Consider the following 19,543-nt stretch of genomic DNA (forward strand, 5'->3'; position numbering starts at 1 on the left):
GGACTTTGCAACCACAGAAATCCCTACTGGGCAGCACTTTCCTGGCTGCTGGCGCAAGCGCAGCTCGGTCACACAAATGCCACCAGACACAGGCATTGCAAAGTCTGTCTACGTACAGGCGTATTGTTTTAACAGTACCCATAAAAGCTGGGGGTGAAGGCATCATTTCAGAGCAGATGACTGAAGGCAAGTAAGCTCTCCACTTTATCACCTGAGTCAAAGGCTCACCAAGATGCTGAGGGATGACACGACCCTGCCTGAGCTGACCGAGTGAAGCTTTAGATGCACATCATAAAAAAAAGCATAAAAATTGCAAATAAATTTGTTTAAATGTTTGTCAAATTCAGATTTATTGCATCAGGCTAAGCTGAATCTATTTAATCTGCATGGAAATCAAGTAAAGTTAGCTGAGTTTCATAAGCAGTATGTATAAATGTTTTAAATATTTGAACAGATGAATAGTCATGAGGAATTATCTTTAAGAAGAGGGAAAAATCAACATAGCTGCATTACTCTTGTTAGGGCTCACCTATAGCAAATATGCCAGAAATTTTGACACAGAATGCTTTCATTAACAATAAATTATTGCATTGATAAACACATGACTCTGCTTTTGTGAGACTCCACCTCAATTGCTGTGTTCAGTTGTGGAATCCCCAGCATAAGGAGGATATGGAGCTGTTGGAATGCGTCCAGAGGAGGCCACGAAGGTGATCCGAAGGCTGAAGCACCTCCCATACAAGGACAGGCTGAGACAGTTGGGGTTGTTCAGCCAGGAGAAGGGCTTTTTACAAGAGCATGTAGTGATAGGATAAGGGGGAATGACTTTAAATAGGAAGGGGGAAGATTTAGGTTAGACATTAAGAAATTCTTTACGGTGAGAGTGGTTGAGTGGATGAGTGGTGGCTGCCCTAACCCTGGAGGTGTTCAAGGCCAGATTGGATGGGGCTTTGAGCAACCTGATCCAGTGGGAGGTGTCCCTGCCCATGGCAGGGTGGTAAAACTGGATGGCTTTTAAAGTCCCTTCCAACTCAAACTATTCTATGATTCTATGATCAGCAGCATAAATAAGGGATTATCCTCACAGGGACAACGCTACTGGTCCTCAGCTGTACTGGTGCACACAAGCAGCCCACATTAGCACTCCATCCCTGTATCTTCTTAGTCAAAGCTGCAAAACTATTACCTGATTAAAACAATTACCACAAAACAGAACAACTAGATTTTTTTAAATGCTGCTGCTATAATATGGTTCAACCATAACTATTAAACAGGCACCCATATGCCTAACAAACTGCTTCAAAGCTCAACGCGGTGAGAACTGTTCCAGCAGCTACGCTTGCTTTGGGATCTCTGCAATAAACTGAAGGCTACAAAATAGTCAGTCAGTGACTCATGCAGCACACCGTTTTTCAGCTCTTTTATGTGCAGAAATGGAATAAAACCACATCACTTGTTTGCAGACCACTGCGTAACATTGAAACTGGGGAGTCCTCATGACTGCATGCTGTGTTATCAGCCTTTGGGTCACGGAGCAGCTGGCTGACACCCACAACTGCAGAGCCCTGTGGGAAAGAGTGGGAAACTAACAGTATTTGTTAATTAAAGAATTTTAATCAAGCCATAACCCCTTATGGCAGACACATTTCATAACTTCCACATCTACGTTGATGTGACGATTGACAGACAAACTGAGCCTTAAAAGAAAAGATAAAATTTTTAATGTTTATTTTTCTATGAAAAAGCTTTACAAGGAGAAAGAAGTTTCACAGGAGAAAAGAGTACATTCTTTAATCACTGTTTATTTGTTGAATTCATATCCGAGGCTGACGTATCTTCTACGGTGCATTTACTTGTTCTCAGAATACTACAGGACATTTACCTTTAATTTAAAAAGGATCATAATCCATTAATATTTTATAGACTGTTATTAGGCAATGCTTTATGTGAAGGATTTACACAATCTGCATCAGCTGGAGATTAAGCGCCTTTAGTTTTAATTCTTCGCATATTTTGTAACAACAAATATGAAGTGCATCTTTAGAATGTTCAGACATCTCAAAGGCCTTGCGTCACACGTAATGGAAAAACAGAGGTTTAGGATCTCCAAGAGCAGACGAAAATATTCCAGTGCCCACAAAGCAACACTGAAGTTCTCATGAAAGAAAATATATTAATTCCCTGTCCTTCCCCTTAAACCATATGAAGTTATTTGTTAAGGTGTTAAGTGCTCATACATGACTCTCTTCTCTTTAATCATACTGCTGGGATTTTCAGACATCCCAGCATCAGAACTGAAACGGAATCATATGGTTTCACAGTGAGAGAACCTGACCCTCCATAGGTGGCTCTACACACAATCCTCTGCCCTTTAAAGAATCTTTGCTGATATGTAGAACAGGAAAAACCCACCAAAACAAACCAAAACCAAAGACCAAATGCCAAGAAGCATCATCCTTGCCCTGTTAGATCAACGAATGTTTTGCCCTCAGTCTCACTTGCATCACAGGTTCAGCAAGACGTTTGAAGTCTCCTTGCCCAGTCTGTTTTAAAGTGTACAAAAGAGCTAACGATAGTTTCAGAAGTAAGTTCACAATATTGAGGGAAAAAAACATTTTGAAATACTTCGTAAGAAGACCAGAAAGAACAGAAAGCACCTAAATTTCAACTTAATTAAAAAACATGAAAAAGGCAAACTCTTTCACAGTTTCAGAATTAGTAAAGAATTAAAAAACCTTGAAACTTGCAAATCACGAAGGTGAAATACCTTAAGTCAGTCAGTACTCCAACATTTCTGTAAAGATACACTTTCAAGTATTTTTCAGCAAGGCACTGATTTTTTTTCTTCAGCCATCATGATGTAATGAAACTGCAGGATTCCAGCCATGCTGGGCTAAACGACTGTCCCTAAAGATATTTGAAGTCAACCTTTGAGAATCCGGATTTCACCCAGTAAGAGTTTTACAACTACCACGTTTTTCTTTAATTTCTTTATAAAAATACAGAGATTCATCACAGGTTTTAATCATACAATGATTAATGGTACATTAATGGTAATGATTTACAGAAGAGAGAGTTTTAATCGCACTAATTCTCCTTTAAAAATGAAATTGGATATTTTTGAGGTTAAATACTCAAAATATGAACCATTTAGAAATTATGTTCCTCTACTTTCAATTCTAAATTTCCAAAGTCTGGAAGCCAGGTTTCTGATACAGGCGACTCTCGGAACAGATATCTTGAACATATGGTTTGAAACCAAGTATTTAAGTTTCATACAAAGAAAACCAAGGGCTTATTTTTAAAAAGCAGGAATGCAAAAATCTGAAAATGGCCAGAGGGGTTGAATTTCTAAATATTTGCTCAAAAGGGGAAATATAAAGTGTGGAATCTTGCTCTCCTGAAGCACGCCGAGTACAAAGCATTAAATTAAGGTAGACCTATGAACAGATTTTTATAAGTGGGATTTCTCTAGTTCAGAATTGTCAATGTTTCAAAAGAACCAGGTGAGACTTGAAAAATACTTGTAATTCTTTTGCAGACCCCTAGGGCCTCCAACTGGACAAAATGTTCTCTTGAAAGCAATGGACCCAGAAAGAGTTACAAGAACTTGCACCCAAAGTTTCTACTTTTCCAGCTGTGACAAATGTGTCACCCTCTGAAAATAATTAACCACAACCTGCAACAAGACAACAAACTGGTTTTAAATCATCTAACGGCCAAAGTATTTGATTCATAGTATTAAGGGTCCCTGAACCTAAGAGCCACCAAAATCCCTGCACAGGCTACTTGTTTGACAGGATGCTCTGGGAGATTGAGAAACAACCTCAGGACGTCACTGGACAGGGCCAGGTGAAAATTTTGACAGTAGCTGCCTCAGTGTTAAGCTGGATGAAGCTGATCTGAGGACGCAATTTTATGCTACCTAGAATTATGGAGGAGGGTCCAGATAAGTCCTAGATTCCAGTAATTATCACCAGGTTATCTTAAGAGTACTAATGAATCAACTGATTGAAGATTTTTGCAGGAATAAGGGAAAAATTCTTGCCTTCTTTATGGAGCAAGATTTTATAACCCAGGCCTAGGAAGCAGGTAACCCCAGCCAGCCAGTATGCACCAGGTTTATCCGTTCCGAAAGCCAGTGTCATGGTGTAACTCATACTGAAATCCTCACCTCATCTGCACCAGTTCGGAGTGAGTGCCAGGCAGCATTATCTTTGCATGGGGCTGCCCTACTCTGCTCGCTGTTACAGCCCCATCCTAAAGCACGGCAGGGGCAAGGGGAGGTGGAGGGAATTATCCCACTTGGATCCCCCCCAGAGTAACAGGATACTGGCTGCATTTCACTCTTGGGAAAACTATAGGAGAAAAAGATAGACCTCAAAACCTAAACAAAATCCCTCATAATAATATGACAAACAAAGTAAGAAAAACTTGGAAACTCAATTATAGGTGTGCTGAATCCTCAACAAGAATTAATCCTAATCCTTAATGAAAGTTATTTTACATATGACAGTACAAAACCTATAAAACTTAAGAACAGCTGCTTCTGATGGAAGGCAGTAGTCAAATTTGGTTATATGACAATAACGGAATGTAAAATATTAGAATAGTATTTCTAAATTCATGACCCGTTGAAGAATACAAAGGTGGATGTGGCCGCTTAATTAAAAAATCACCAGGTCTCACATTTTCAACAGCCATCTGTAACTGTCACCATTCTTTCCCTGCTTGGGACAGAGAAGCTCCTCTAATTCATGACAAAACGATTTCAATGAAAATTATAATGATCAATTCTAAATACTAATCTTTGCTAACATAAATCAGTAATTTTAATTGATTATATGAATGACCGAGCTGACAGACCCGAGCAGAGAGTTACTGTGGGTGCCTGATAAGCTGCTGTGCATGGTAAATCCTCCTCAGGCAGCACAACTGCAGCCTGGAGGACACACGTACACAATATGTTACAGCATCTCTTGCACATTATACAAGGAAGAAAACTTACTTTTTGAGTTGCAATACACAGTTTATGAACACTCTTCTGTGGGAGCTTAGCTGCAATGTGTGATTTTAAAAACTTTACTGATCATAAGAATGCACATAAAGCTCTGCTATTGTCTGCTAAATCATAAGCCATTTCCAACTAGATATATCACTCATAAATCTACAAAGTCAGACATTTAAAGCTTCCATGTATGTAGAAAACCTCAATAGGAATCAAAATTCCAAGAGAATTTGTGGTCAATGACACAACTCTCTTTGCTAAAATAAATAGTCAACAATTAAAAGAACAGAAGGACGTGCTCCTGCATGAGAAGGAAAGTCACTTCATCATTCTGATCATCCCCCTCCTCTTAGCAAGAGATAAGGAATATGCTTTTCTTGACATTATCATAAAAATGTTTTACTCGTGGGTTGAGTGACAAGATTTGCCCATTGGAATAAAAAAGGGCACTAAGAATATAAACAACATACTGGAAGCCATATGCACCTTTTCTGGAGCTAAAGAGATAAGGCATTTACATGATGCTATAAAACTACTTTCTCATGTGTTACTTGCAAGGTCTGTACTTGCTTTGCATCATGACATGATGTAAACACACAATTCCCTACAAGTGAAAGACAAGAGAAGCAAAACACAAACTATGAAGAAGTACTTCCAGTAGAAAGCCCCAAATGACATGTGAAAATCTAACATGAAAAGGAACCAACTACTAATGTGTGCATAAAATACGTGCCCATCAAAAGGTTTACACAGTTAGCATCCCTATCCTTCCTTCAACAGAAGGGAACAAAGTACAGAGAGATACTACCGAACTCAAACAACATGAAAGAGCTATCAAAACACATTATGCTCCCTCTCTGAAACCAGATTATCTTATTCCTAGTCTAATTGAGACTATTTTACTGTAATTAAATAAAACACCTCACGGAACTATTAATACATTCATTCAAAAGCTCTCCCAGAAAAGCAAACACTGCAACTAAAAACTGCAAATGCCACTCAACTTGTGCCCATTATACAATACAGCCATGACAATATTCTTTAGATATTTGCTACAGTAATTTACTACTACATTAAGGTCTGATGCAAAACCTTTTAAAGCCTGCAGAAAGACATATTTTGAAAAAATCATGAATTACATACTCTTACTGTAAGATACAAATCTGAGAGTACTAAGCCATACCAACCTGCTGAGATTTTTTATATCAGGAAACACTAATAAAGTAAATTACCATACAAAGATATAGCAGTCATCAATATATATATGATTTTTCAGTATTTAGACAAGAGTACTAACATTTTCTGATTTTTTTTTCCCTGAATCATAGATTGAAGATGCTTTCTGGTATGCAACTGAAATAAATTTCTGCAGCCTGTACCAGCTATTCTGTTTGCCTGTCTGGTTACATTTATGGCACTTGTTGCTTTACTATAAGAGCATCTTGTAAACTCTGGAGAAAGCAACAGAAATAGTATCCCTAAACGTCATAAGCCTTCAAAACCCATGGTTTCCTAATTACAGAATGTTTAAATTTCTGTATACCACAAGTTAATTGGCAGGAGTGACTCTGAGAAGATGTGTGCTATTCCTTGGACAAAGAAAACATAGCATTAGGCTATACAATTAAAGGCCAATCATAGGCTGAACAAGGAGCACAAGTAGCCCAGTAACTACATCAGTGAGAACTGGAGTACAGTAAGTATCAGCTGCTCCCAAAATTATGATGGAGAGCAATTGGAGCAGTGTCCCTGTGTGAAAACCACTAAGATGAGTTAGGAAAAGCAACTCTCCCTTGCAAACTAAAGGGCTTAGGCTTATTGCCTAAAAGAGCTTAGGACTTAACCAGATGTGGAGGGAAAGCATTTTGGGATACGCAGCTTTTCTTTGCAAATAGTGGGTTGTGTGTCTTTTTGAGACAGCATCACAACTTCTGCCCCTCCTTTAGCATAAAGCCAGTACAGTGCAGCAGCCAGGAATGCTCTGAGGCTTTGCAGAAAGAGCAAGATTAGCACGGATGCAGTATCCCACCTCCCACTGCCCTAGTTTATATAACATTCAGTCATCTGCTGCAAGACATGGCCTTAAAAGAAAAAAACTGGTTCAAACAGATATATTCCTGCTCTCCACTAGTAAAGCTGCTTTCCTTGAAATACAGTTGTTTAAAATTTGGCCACAACTAAATATTTAAACGTTACTACAGTTTGATTCCAGACTACAACTCGATGGTTATGCAACAGTTTACCTAATACTTACTATCACCCTTTCCCAATGAGCTCATAGTGGTTCTGAGTGTGTCTACATACAGTGACTGAGAGCCAAAACTTGGAAATGAAAAGGATATGACACTTAAACACACATTTGTATATGTGCATTCACATAGAAAACACATCTACAATACTGTACTTAAACATTACACACTACAGTTAAATAAAGTAAGGAATACACAGCGATACGTTAATTAAAAAGTGTTGATCGGAAAACAGATTTGTCATCTTTTTTTTTCTTTAATAATGGAATACAGGCAGAATTTGATGATCTCACTCAAGTGAAACAGGCAAATATAATGTCACTCTTGTTGAAAATGAAAGTAAAAAATTCCATCTGCTGAATTATACGTTCAAGATAACTGTTACAGCTTGGCTCATTATTCTGAGCTTCTGGAACTAATGCTTGTTTTTTCAGCAAGCAACAGAAAATTTGTGGTCTAGCTGCAAGCTGATTTAAGGTTTCCTGGCCACTACACAAAGTTAAACAAACAAAAAAATTCTGATAGAGTGAATTGTACTAAAGTATAAAAAAAACAATAAATGCCCAACTCGGTTCCTGTACCTTCATCCTTCCAATAGAATTTGCATTCTGTGAACAAAGTAGTAAAGCTTCCGCCTTCAAAAATGCCATGTGAGAATTGAGAGGTTCGCCCAAAGGAGCTGAAATGCTGAATTAGAAAAGCTGCTCAAAAAACAAACGCATGAGAAAGAATAGTTCAGCCCTTGCCTTGCTGACAGGTGAGATAATAACCATTTCTGGTACTGCAGAGAACTTGTAGATAGACTGGCATTTCAATGGAAGGAAAAACCACACCAATCCACATGGTTCCCTTAAAACAAAAGCCTCTAGGGTTCATGACCAACATTTCAGTCAGCCTTCAAGAAAGAGCAACAACAACCATTCTGGGGTTTTACTGACAGGTGTCAGGAACAATGGCGATTGTTTTAGAAAAGACTATATAAAAATTCTTCCACTACTGTACTGTCTAATATATGTGAAAATACTATCCTGAAATTGAAAACAAATCACTTTCTCAGACCTGATCCTCATGACTAGAGCACAGAGCTTGATCCAGTCACCACTTCAGCACTGTGAGAACTCTTCCCTTTCAAGTAAAAAATTTACATCCCCTCCTATATTCCTTAAGTTTACTTTTAAATTTAAAGAATTTTACTTGTAAAACACTTAACCACCAAAGGCAGAGTTTTGTGATACAGATTTAAAGCACCTTACTCAAAGATTAAGTTACCAGATTTCTAGCAAAAGTCCAGAACCTCTAAACATCAACGCAAATAGTCCGTTATTAAATACACAGGTCTGGTTCAGTGGCCACTATTACAATTCAAGGGACTAACTGTGACTTCAAAAGACACTAAATCAGACTTCAAGAACATACCATTCTTAATATTATGTATTTGAAACACAGAAGTCTTCAGACAAGTCTTTACAAAGAAATCATAAAAGTAGGAAAGGCAAGTGATTCACCCTGCTTGAAATGATTAACATTTAATTTTTGCAGTTTAGATATTCAATTATTATCTGCCACTTACTACAAAGTGTATATTGGTATATAACAGAAAAACTCCAACATGGGTTTGTGTTGGTTTTTTTATGTATCTACACATCAGAGAGAGGCACATTCTTTTTTAAGAAATCAATATGAAATTCTTCTGTAGGAACTTGGACGCTTCCTTTCACAGAAAACGTTCCATGAAACTATGCTCTTCATGTAAGGCAGTCATATCTAGTGAAGCAAAACACTCACTTTGCATAAAATTAGAGCTGCACTTCACTTAGTGTAAGATGTATTTTCAAAATACATGTGTCATAAATGCCAGAAAAATAAGCAAGATATTTCTTGTCCAGCCTGGAGAAAGAAACTGTTCATTTTGACATTCTATTAAAATTTATAAGGGCACAAAAGGAATTTGTAGCTGTTAGTCTAAAATGCTCTAGCTATTCTAACAGTGTGTACAGTGCAAAGGACTTGTTACAGTAACATCACAAAGGAACACCAGCTCTTTCAAAAGGACTCTAAAAATTGTTGCTCATTGCTTAGAAAGGCATACATCCAATATACTCACAATTGGCAAGAGTCCAGAGTATTACAGTATTATTGCTGCTACTGTAATTAAAAGAAATGAGGTTGTGAAGATAAATTTTCACGTAAAGTTGTACAGAAATCTATACTTCATTTTTCCAAGTGCATTCTTTCTTAGCTTCGGCATAAGCTCCAGGAAAATGAACAATGGAGAAAGGTATTTCTCCTGCAGAAATGGTGGATAGTAAAACAAAGCATGAGACTAGCTGGCTTTGGGTTAGTTGGTTAAAAACGAGTGCATCAGTTCCACTTGAGTCAAGCTGCCTTGGTTTGTAGTAACTATCTGTAAAGGCTGACTGAATGAGATTCCTTTCATCATACAGGCACTGCTACCTTTGCTGCAATAGTAGAGGCACGCTTTTACGGCCAGGATGGCTTCAGCTGACAAACAGCTTCTGGGTAACTGAAAGGGAATGATAGTTTGACTGGAAACATCCTTTATTTCTCCAGACGGACACTGCCCTTGAATCAACCAGGTATTATCTGTAAAAGAAGAACAAGTTTTATCATTGGGATATTTCACACCACATATAAACTCTAGAGAAAACACTAATTTTACCTACAGGACAACACAGACTTTTTTTCCATATGCATCACCAGGGGAAATTTGCCCTCTGCTTTTTCCAGTTGTGGACAAATAAAGGGAAAATTTACAAATGCCTCTTTAGCAGTCATTTAAAGATGCTGAGATCCACAGCTTTGCTTCAGAACTACAGGTATATACATACAGTGCATCTTACTTAAATGCAATGGATCTGCAATTTGTCCTATACACTCCCAAGAGGATATTAAAATGTATTCTGAGATAGGTAAGCAGAAATCCTTAAATTAATGGGCTGTTATGCATTCGTATTAGAGGTCTAATACTGCAGGTAAGTTATCTGCCATAAATGCATAAAACTGCAGGTAAATTATGGCATTCCCAAGCCAAAGTGGTGGTTTTACAGGTGAGCTGCAATTTAGCCATGTTCAGGCTGACTGCTGGAATAAAACTCAAGTTTCACATGATTTAAATACTTCAGACTATATGAAGTAGAGAATGAACTGCACAACAAGGGTAGGCAGCTCATCTCATTGCACTCTATATTTTACTGTGAACCAGATGAAGTGCTCTTTTTCAGAAAATATCTAAAAGTTGGCTCTAGAATTTATGAGCTTGAAATGACTTGTTGAGATTAGGTTGCTTACGTTCTCTGTTTTTACTAACCCTTGAAACTATCACGTATCTTCAACAACACTGGGAGATCCTGTAGGCCAAAAAAATGTGCCGACTCTCCTGGAAATAGTCTATTAGTACTCTAAAAGCACAAACTGGGATGATAAACTACTTTAAATCATGAGGCATTTAAACAAATTGCAGTGCCTATACAGTATTTGTTGACTGCTTTTAAAAGCAATCAATTTAATTAAGCTACCACATGGAAACTCTAAAAGCTGGAAAGCAAAAGATGAGTCAAAGATGAGATGTTTACTTTCAGATCAGTTTAAGTGCATCTACAAGCAGGGAGAGCTATTAACAAGTATTTATCAATGTAAAAGCCAATATGGCATGTAAATTCAGCCAGGCAATAATTACTGAAAATTAGCAGAATTTTAAAATCTACCAACATTTCTAAAAAAAATGTTTTCCAATGCAGTGCAACAATTGAATGAACATAACTGAAATATGTTTTCTCTATTGCTTTCAGAAATCTCTTGGAAGTGCAAATGTTGCAATTTCAACATGGAAAACTTGACACAGAAACTAAAGAAAACATTCATACAATCACTGAATGGCTTGGGTTGCCATTCTTAAAGATCGGACCTTAAAGATTATCCAGATCCAATCCTCTGCCATGGGCAGGGACACCTCCCACTAGACCAGGTTGCTCCCAGCCTCATCCAACCTGGCCTGGAACACCTCCAGGGATGGGGCAGCCTCAACTTCCCTGGGCAACCTGGGCCAGGGTCTCATCACCTTCATCGTGAAGAATTTCTTCCTAATGTCTAATGTAAATCTTCCCCCTTCCAATTTAAGGCCATTCCCCCTCATCCTATCACTACATGCTCTTGCAAAAAGTCCTTCCCCAGCTTCCCTGTAGGTCCCCTTCAGGCACTGGAAGACCACTATAAGGTCTCCGCAGAGCCTTCTCTTCTCCAAGCTGAACAACCCCAACTCTCTCAGCCTGTCCTTGTATGGGAAGCGTTCCAGCCCTATGATCATCCTTGTGGCCTCCTCTGTACCTGCTCCAACAGTTCCACATCCTTCTTATGTTGGGGATTCCAGAACTGGACACAGGACTCCAGGTGGGGTCTCACGAGAGGCTCTTCTTTTTCTAAACACTGTCCAGCATCACACAGTCAGTTAAACTTTCCTCTGCTCTATACTGGCTCCAACTGTTACATGTATGAACTCCAAATAACAGATATTGCATCACAAGGTCAAACAGGAACACAGGACTGGGATGAACGTTGTGGTTCACCAGACAGACACCTTTGCTGCAGGCATGTCATGATATGCCCCACTTTGTATCTTACCTACTCCTGTTCAACCGATAAAACAACACAGGCTCTTTACCTTCTGCTGTGATAAACCAGGAATTGGGAGCTTCTTCATTCAGTTTTGAGTCTGGAGGAAGAGTCAGCTTTAATAAAAACTGAATTGTCTGGCCGGGAGCTACAGTTATCGAAGGAAGTTGAACATTTGGTGCAGATTTAGGCAGTTTAGGAAGGTTTGTTATTTTATCCTTTTGCACAGGCAGGTTGTCTGGAACATCGCAAGCTTCTGGATTCAGGACAGGCAACTATCAGTAGAAATCAAACAAAGTATTTATTTTTGTTTGCACAGAAAAACAAGCTTTCACAATACAATCACGGTTTCGAAGTTGACATGGACCAGGAAAACTAACACATCATAATATCACTATGGGACTAAAACTTTCTGACAAACAATCCGAAAGTGTCAAAGAAAAAGGCAAGGACAAAAATGTTGTTTAAATGAAAAAGATAAAATTGATTAATCCAAATAAAAATAATATTTCCTATTAAAATCACAAAATTACTTTAGAGCATTCCCTACTTAGAATACTCTTTAATTTAAAATTTTAACAGTTGCATTATATTTTTACTTTAAATAAAATTTAACGGTATTTTCTTCTAATCGTGTGTAAATGGCATGCTTTGGTACTAAAATCCAGGATTTTAGCCATGCAAATTACACAGTAAAGTAAAAGATAATTTCCCAGAAAAGCCATCAACATGTTATATGGTATGAAAATACAAACGCACATACTAAGATTGTATGCTATTAAATGCAAAAAACAGTTAAGAAGTTGGACTATTATGTCACATATACATATATATACACACATATACACACATGAAAGCACTAAGAGGTGGTGTAATTGTAAGATGAACAAGAGCATAGATTTGTTTTGCCTTCATGTTTAGAAGCAAATACAGCCATGCTCAATTATGACAGTGGTTTTGATTTGACAACATGGAAGCCCATTATGTATCCCTCTTTAAGTCACTGACATCCCAAAATCATCTCTTACAGCTTAGTTACAGGACTTGGTAAACTATTTCAATTTCCACTTGTTACAAAGGGAGTTGGCAAGTGCTCATAAAATGCTTTTCATACTGAAAAACTGGGCTGTATTTTTTAATCACTCATGTTTTTGTATTGGTCTTTTTCTAGAGGACTGTAATTTCTGTTTTCATGCAGAAGTTACCTTTCCAAAACCTACGGCTTTCAACAATTGCACTAACAGGTGATGTTTATTCACCAGATCATCATCACAAAACACTTTGTGAATATAGTTACTGTACAAAAAAAGTTTATTAGCTATATGATTTTTCTACCACTTGCCAAAGCCTGTAATAGTAATTTATATCAAGAAACACCACTATCAGCCTGTTTAATAAGTATTACTTACCATGGAAAGAATTCTTGTTTCCAAATCCAGCACTTTAATCTGATGATTATTTGTGTCTGCAACATACATCAAGCGGCCGTTTTCTTCAACGCACAAACCTCCCGGTTCATTAAAAGTTGACTGTGTAAAGCTGGAACCAATAACATTGCTTGCTTCTCCTGTGCCTGCCAGGGTAGCACAGTTTTTCATCTTGGGATCTACAACCTTAATCTAAGATGAACAAGGACACATAAAAACTTGTGTGAAAAAAACTACCAGGATTTAGATGCCCTGCTCTTATGCCCTACGTTTTCAGAAGCCAGTACTAACTCAGAGCACTTCAGTTACCAACGGTGTCCTAGAAGTTAAGTTATCGTACCTTATCAACCAACACGTCCCATCTTCTTCGCCCCCATCCTCACTCCCTGCTGGACTTTACTTCTTCCTCTGATCTTCATCCAGTGTTCTCTGTTCTAATTTTGAAGGCACCCACCCCTTTGATAAAAAGTTTGCTGAATGGCTCGTTTCCCTATTGTTTGTTGCCTTTCTGGAAATCTTGGCAAAATAGTAAGAGCACAAGAAAACCAGCAGGCTGATGTCTATGTAATTTTTTTTCTAAAATTCAACGAGTTTTTTTTTCCTTAAAGTAATATCAAAAAAGTTTATAAATTTTTAGGCAATACTTGAAATGAAATTTCATTTGCCACACAAATTTCAATGCATTTAGCGTTATGTATTTTATTCTTCAAATTAAAATAAACTGGGTTTTCTTTTAATGCGTTTAATCAACGTACAGTTAACAACCTTCTAGACATGAAAGCTTATACAACATCACATAAGAACAACCACGCAAAACCGTCTCTCTTATCTCAGAGTTCCATGGAGGCAATTCTCAATATTTCTTGAAGGCTGGGGGAAGACCTTAGTGCTCTCTACAGCTCCCTGAAAGGAAGTTGTAGCGAGGTGGGTGCTGGTGTCTTCTCCCAAGTAACAAGGAATAGGACAAAAGGAAATGGCCTCAAGTTGTGCCAGGGGAGGCTTAGGTTGGATATTAGAAAAATTTCTTTACTGAAAGTGGTGAAGCATTGGAAAAGGCTGCCCAGGGCAGTGGTGGAGTCTCCATCCCTAGAGGTGTTCAAAAACTTGTAGATGTGGCACTTTGGACATGGTTTAGTAGGAGCGGGAGGGGGTGGGCTGATGGTTGGACTGGATGATCTTAGAGGTCTTTTCCAACCTTAATCATTTTGATTACTCTCAAAACTTGGGTGACTTTTTTAAGGGAAAAGCAAGTCCTCTTGTCCTCCTGGTTTTATCAAACCTGCAGGATTCCTGACTAAGCATTCCTAGCTCTTTTGCTCAGCATCTTCTGGAAGATTTAAGGCAAGGCCTTTAGTCTGAACTGTAACTTGGCACTTCAAATTCAGCCCCCCCAAGGAACTCCTGTATCAATACAGTAGCATATGACAGCAAAAAAGTGGCAGAGAGAAGAATCCATAAGGGAAGGAAGGAAATACAAAGAACCTACGGAGGAATTAGTATCATTTCTTTCCTCAGCTTAATCGAATTAAGCACAATTTTTGTACATTCCTAAAATAATGTCTCCTAATAGTAAAAACTGCAAAGCCTACTACAAGCTACTATACACTTACCTTGTGGTTATAGGAATCTGCCACATAAAGTAGTTTTCTTTTTTTGTCCCATGTTACTCCTAAGGGATGCTGCAGCTTTGCATTTATGCCTGCCCCATCCACATCACCGAAGGCAAACAAATTCTGAAAAAGAATTTTATTAAGTTAATACAATTGATTATTCAAAGTTGCCATGAATTTAAATGACTGTAATTAAATGGAAATTTATTGACTTAAACCAAAATTTTTTAAAAAATCAAGACAACTTCAAAACAAGGATAGTGAAAACAGAGAAATGTGGATGCTAATCGTGGAAATGGAAACTCTCATGTTTAAGTTACCAATACGAATCCCACTGGCTTTAATGATCAGACAATGCTGAATCAAGCTAGCTATTTTAAAAATGACTATTTGTTATCTGAGAAGCAACAATCTGCACTACAACCTGAGCATCACAACCGGCACACATTTGCATTCCAAGCAGTGAAGTTAAGAAATTGATGGCCACGGAAACTGATTTACCCTCTCACCCCAAAAGTGGTTCCTCCAGGTCAGGCTTGAGGAATATTAGTAGGGCAGTGTGGGGAAGTTTGAAGTGATTACCAATGGATCTCTCTCTCCTCCTACAAGGTGCTTCACTGCTCCATCTTTCAGAGAGATGGTTCGTACGGTGCTGCTCTCACTATCCGCTACGAAAAGGCAGTTCCATGGTTCCTCGGAAGCCAGAGAGAGACCCGAAGGCTGTGCAAAGCCTGCTTTATGTGGGTATGCGTTGTTTCTGTTCTCTTCATTTCCACTCCCAGCAAATCGAAGGCAGACTCCTTTCTTTAAATCACTAAAGGAAAAAAAGTACCCAAATTCAAGTATGAGTTTTAAATAATTCAAACATTACGCATAAATAGAAACTACAGGACAAGCGCTTGTGAATTATAAAATAAATGGTACTGCAGCACAAGGAATTGTTCAAGGCTTTCGTGCAAAGTTTTATTTCACCTTACTGTATCATTAATCAGTAGATATGCAGAAAATGCAATGAAAAGTAGCATTCAATTATATTAATGTACCCTAGAAGTCATAGTTTTATAGAAGCAGCATCTTTCATTTCATCTAACAGATGGGGGGAAAGCAGGTGACTTTCAAGGACACGTGCCTTTTAACAATGAACAGAAGCAAGCTTCAAGCTAAGTACAATTGAGAAAAATTATTTTTAGTTTAATTTGATTACCTCTCCCTTTGGGATTTGAAAGCTGTTCATCAAGGCAAACAGCGATTTCACGTCTGTTATTACAGTTGCTTACCTTCCCTTTGGTAGTTTTCCACCTTCCAGCATCAGTGCCCACACCTGATGAGTGCCTGCCATAGCTATCCATAAAACATCATCTTCCTGGGTCCCTGCAACTTTAAAAAATGGATGTATAAAAACAGATGAAAAAAAAACCACTTCGGGAATGAACGAACCAACCCTGCTCTCCCCACTACTCCAGCTCACCTCTTGCCACTGAGAAGGAAAAATAAACAACCAACCAAAAAACAGGGCAAAAGAAGGAGACAGAGAGAATGTCTGTCATCTACCAAAAGCTCTGCCATTTTTTTCTGTTTCCTTCCCAAGGATATAAAAACAGTGGGTTTAATACCCTTATCTGACAAAGGCAATACTTCAGATGGGATTTGCTCTTTGCAACATTTTTCTATTGGGTATATATTTCACCTGTTACTTTGGGATTCACACTGGCCAATAAACACGTATGCATCTTTGCTAAGCATGGTTTGGGGGAATGTGTAGGTTTTCTGGAGGCTGAGGATAGTTTTGGTTTTGTTTTTTTAACTACATTAAATGACAAAATTAGATATTCCAAAAAACTACTAGGAGTTGTTTACAGGTTTTGAGAGACATAACCACAGCAGTAATAGAGACAAAGACAGAAAAACCTCTTCTTTGAGCATAGACCAGCTTGAGGACATGTCACTATTGTCATCCTTGTACTGTTCTCGCAGGAGAAGGGGGCCAGGGAGAACCAACATACTAAAGTTATGGTAATGCCATCGTTATCATAACTCCTTATTATCCTTGAATGGAAAGAATTTATTTTAAAAGAATTTCTTAAAAAACAACATAAAAGAACAAAGCAATTCTTTTACATTGATTCAATTAAGCACCACATTCCAACCTATCTCGAGCTGTTCTAAAAATCCAGCGTAGTTTCTCCTTATTAGGGTATGTGCTTTCTTATCTTCAGCGCTGCCTGCATCAAAGCAAAGTGGGGCCTGCAAATGTGATATCCTTACGTTATAAAGATTCACAAGTAACGAACTAGAGCTGAATGCACTGGTGTTTCATAAGATACGAAGCTTCATTGTTTTTCAAGTTCCTGAATCTGCCTCTGCTTAGATCTATATTTAAGAAATCCCAGTCCTGTTTGCACCCACACACGACCTTAAATAGCTAAGTAATAGCACTGACCATTAAGTACAAGCCAATCTGAATGCACAGATGAGACTTCACCAGTCAACAGCACTATCTGATTGAAGAGTTTCCATTCTCAGGACTACCCGTACTTCCAGCCTTCCTGTTTGGAGACTGCACTGACCTTAAAGATCATCCAGTTCTAACACCTCTGCCATGGGCAGGAACACCCTCCCCTGGATCAGGTTGCTCAAAGCCTCATCTAGTGGAAGATGGATGTAACTGGATGAAGTACAAGGGGATGACCTTTAAGGTCGCTTCTAACCTAAACCACTCTATGATTCTAATAATGCTTTAGCCCTGTAAATCCGAACTGTTACAACTACACATCATCCTTTTCGGAGGAATAGAAAATAATTTGCTTTTTTTCCAGTGCTACCTGTCTCTCTTTCCCCTAGTGTTGCATCATGCAAATAGCATAATCCTTTATGAAACAAAATGCTTGGAATTTTCTTCATTAGTTAACATATGTGCCCTCTCATCAAAGGAAACCCTTGGATACAGATACCAAGGGGATGTCATAAAATGAGAGATATAAGTGAGCTACAAATGATGACTATAATGAAGTATTTTCTCTTCCTTTCCCCAGTTTTCTAACTCAGGCCTTCTGACTGTAATGGTAGTAGATACTTCAAAAAAATCTGAAGGATAATTGCTAGTGTTTCTTAACATGGAAGAATTAATTTAGAATATTTAGTGTCAGCATACATCACTATAACTACAGAAGAAGCTAAATCTATTTACGCATTTTATTCATTCCTATTTAACCATAGCAAACACATACACTCCAAGTACTTCAGCACAGCAGTCTCTCGTGACCCCCAACACCCACATTACAAATTCAAAAGCACTTTCGGCATTAAATGAGAACAGTTAAAAAACGTGTCTCATTCTGACCCCAGCATGCCTGACAAAGGCTCTGTGAGACTTGTCAAGGACACTTATTTTCATCAACTCTGCACCTGGAATTCTGTATTAAAACCAGAATCTGATACCTGAGTTAGTATTTAGAAACCTGATTTGTATTTTTACCTTCTTTATCATGAGCATACATTTAATTCACAAAGCAAGACTACAGGCTGTGGAACAAAGAGAATGAGAATACATCGCTCTGGGTACAATTATCATATTTTTTTTTACAGAGGGCAGCTTCAAGTAATGGACTTCAAAACTTTAATAAGTTTGACATCTGTTAAGATGTTAACTCTGCTAATCCAAACGCTTCTTTTTATTGCAGCAAGCAAATGCAATTTCTATGATAGGACTTACTTTAGCCCTATCATTAATGAAGAACTCCAATTTTCTTTGAAATTTCAATATTTTAAATAAAAATATTTATCATTTACAAGTAAATAGGATCCAGTTCAAGAAGAGAAGACAGACAATGCTGCTGCACATCAGTGATGTTTCTAACAGGATTTTCTGTGGAACTGAACTTGTACGAGGTGAGATACAGCCTAAAACTGAATGGGCTATCTTTGAGTTTGTACTTTGCCTAGGAAACTTCTAAAGAGATGAGAAAGCCTTCTGCATATGGTTAGCGCAATTTAAATTTTAAGTTGTCCAGAAAAATTATTCCTAATTAATCCCTGATGATCACAACCTCTTTTATTTTCAGCTATTACCAAGGACAATTCCTTTTGAAGGCAGGAGCTTCAATGCCAGAATGAGACCAGTACAGAAGGAAAAAGAAGAGTGACATGTAGGAAATGTACTTTCAACATACAGGCAGTTCAGACATAAATAGTCCATGTATGGTCTGAGTTCACCCAAGAAATGCTCACTGCTTATTGCCAATGTGATATTGCTTATTTTTGTAGAATCAGGGAAGAACCACCATGAGTAATTCAGAAAGAAAAGTGTTTCCTCTGAAATGCTGTGGCACTAAATAATCCTCTAGCAGAAACATGGAGAGAGAGAAAAAAAAATCTTAAATGCTTTTGCCTTCTATGGGCTATAAAAATTGTACCAGTATGACACAGTACTGTACTGTCATTGAATAATATCTATGTAAAACCTAAACACAAAAATTTCCAACCAATTTGGTGAAAGCACAGTCACTACAGTACTGGGGAGTTTCTATAAATAGATTACAATCATGCAATTTCATATGAGATTTTGGAATGTGAAACACACAGTTATGTCATCAAGCACAGGTCATTGTCCTGTTCCTTCCA

General features: G+C 38.0%; 1 protein-coding gene across 1 annotated transcript in view; it reads right to left on the reverse strand.

Annotated features, from left to right (window-relative positions):
- Positions 1-4,073: 4,073 nt before the first annotated feature.
- NHLRC2 (NHL repeat containing 2) overlaps positions 4,074-19,543 on the reverse strand; it is a 31,272-nt gene continuing 15,802 nt past the window's right edge. The window contains exons 6-11 of the mRNA XM_054071724.1: positions 16,201-16,300; positions 15,506-15,737; positions 14,924-15,046; positions 13,296-13,505; positions 11,936-12,161; positions 4,074-9,861 (exon numbers count right to left, since the gene is read on the reverse strand). Coding sequence (XP_053927699.1) covers positions 9,596-9,861; positions 11,936-12,161; positions 13,296-13,505; positions 14,924-15,046; positions 15,506-15,737; positions 16,201-16,300 — 1,157 coding nt within the window. The 3' untranslated portion in view covers positions 4,074-9,595. The remainder of the gene's footprint in view (positions 9,862-11,935; positions 12,162-13,295; positions 13,506-14,923; positions 15,047-15,505; positions 15,738-16,200; positions 16,301-19,543) is intronic.

The sequence above is a fragment of the Cuculus canorus genome, chromosome 7 (assembly GCF_017976375.1).
Source record: "Cuculus canorus isolate bCucCan1 chromosome 7, bCucCan1.pri, whole genome shotgun sequence".
NCBI classification, from domain to species: domain Eukaryota; kingdom Metazoa; phylum Chordata; class Aves; order Cuculiformes; family Cuculidae; genus Cuculus; species Cuculus canorus.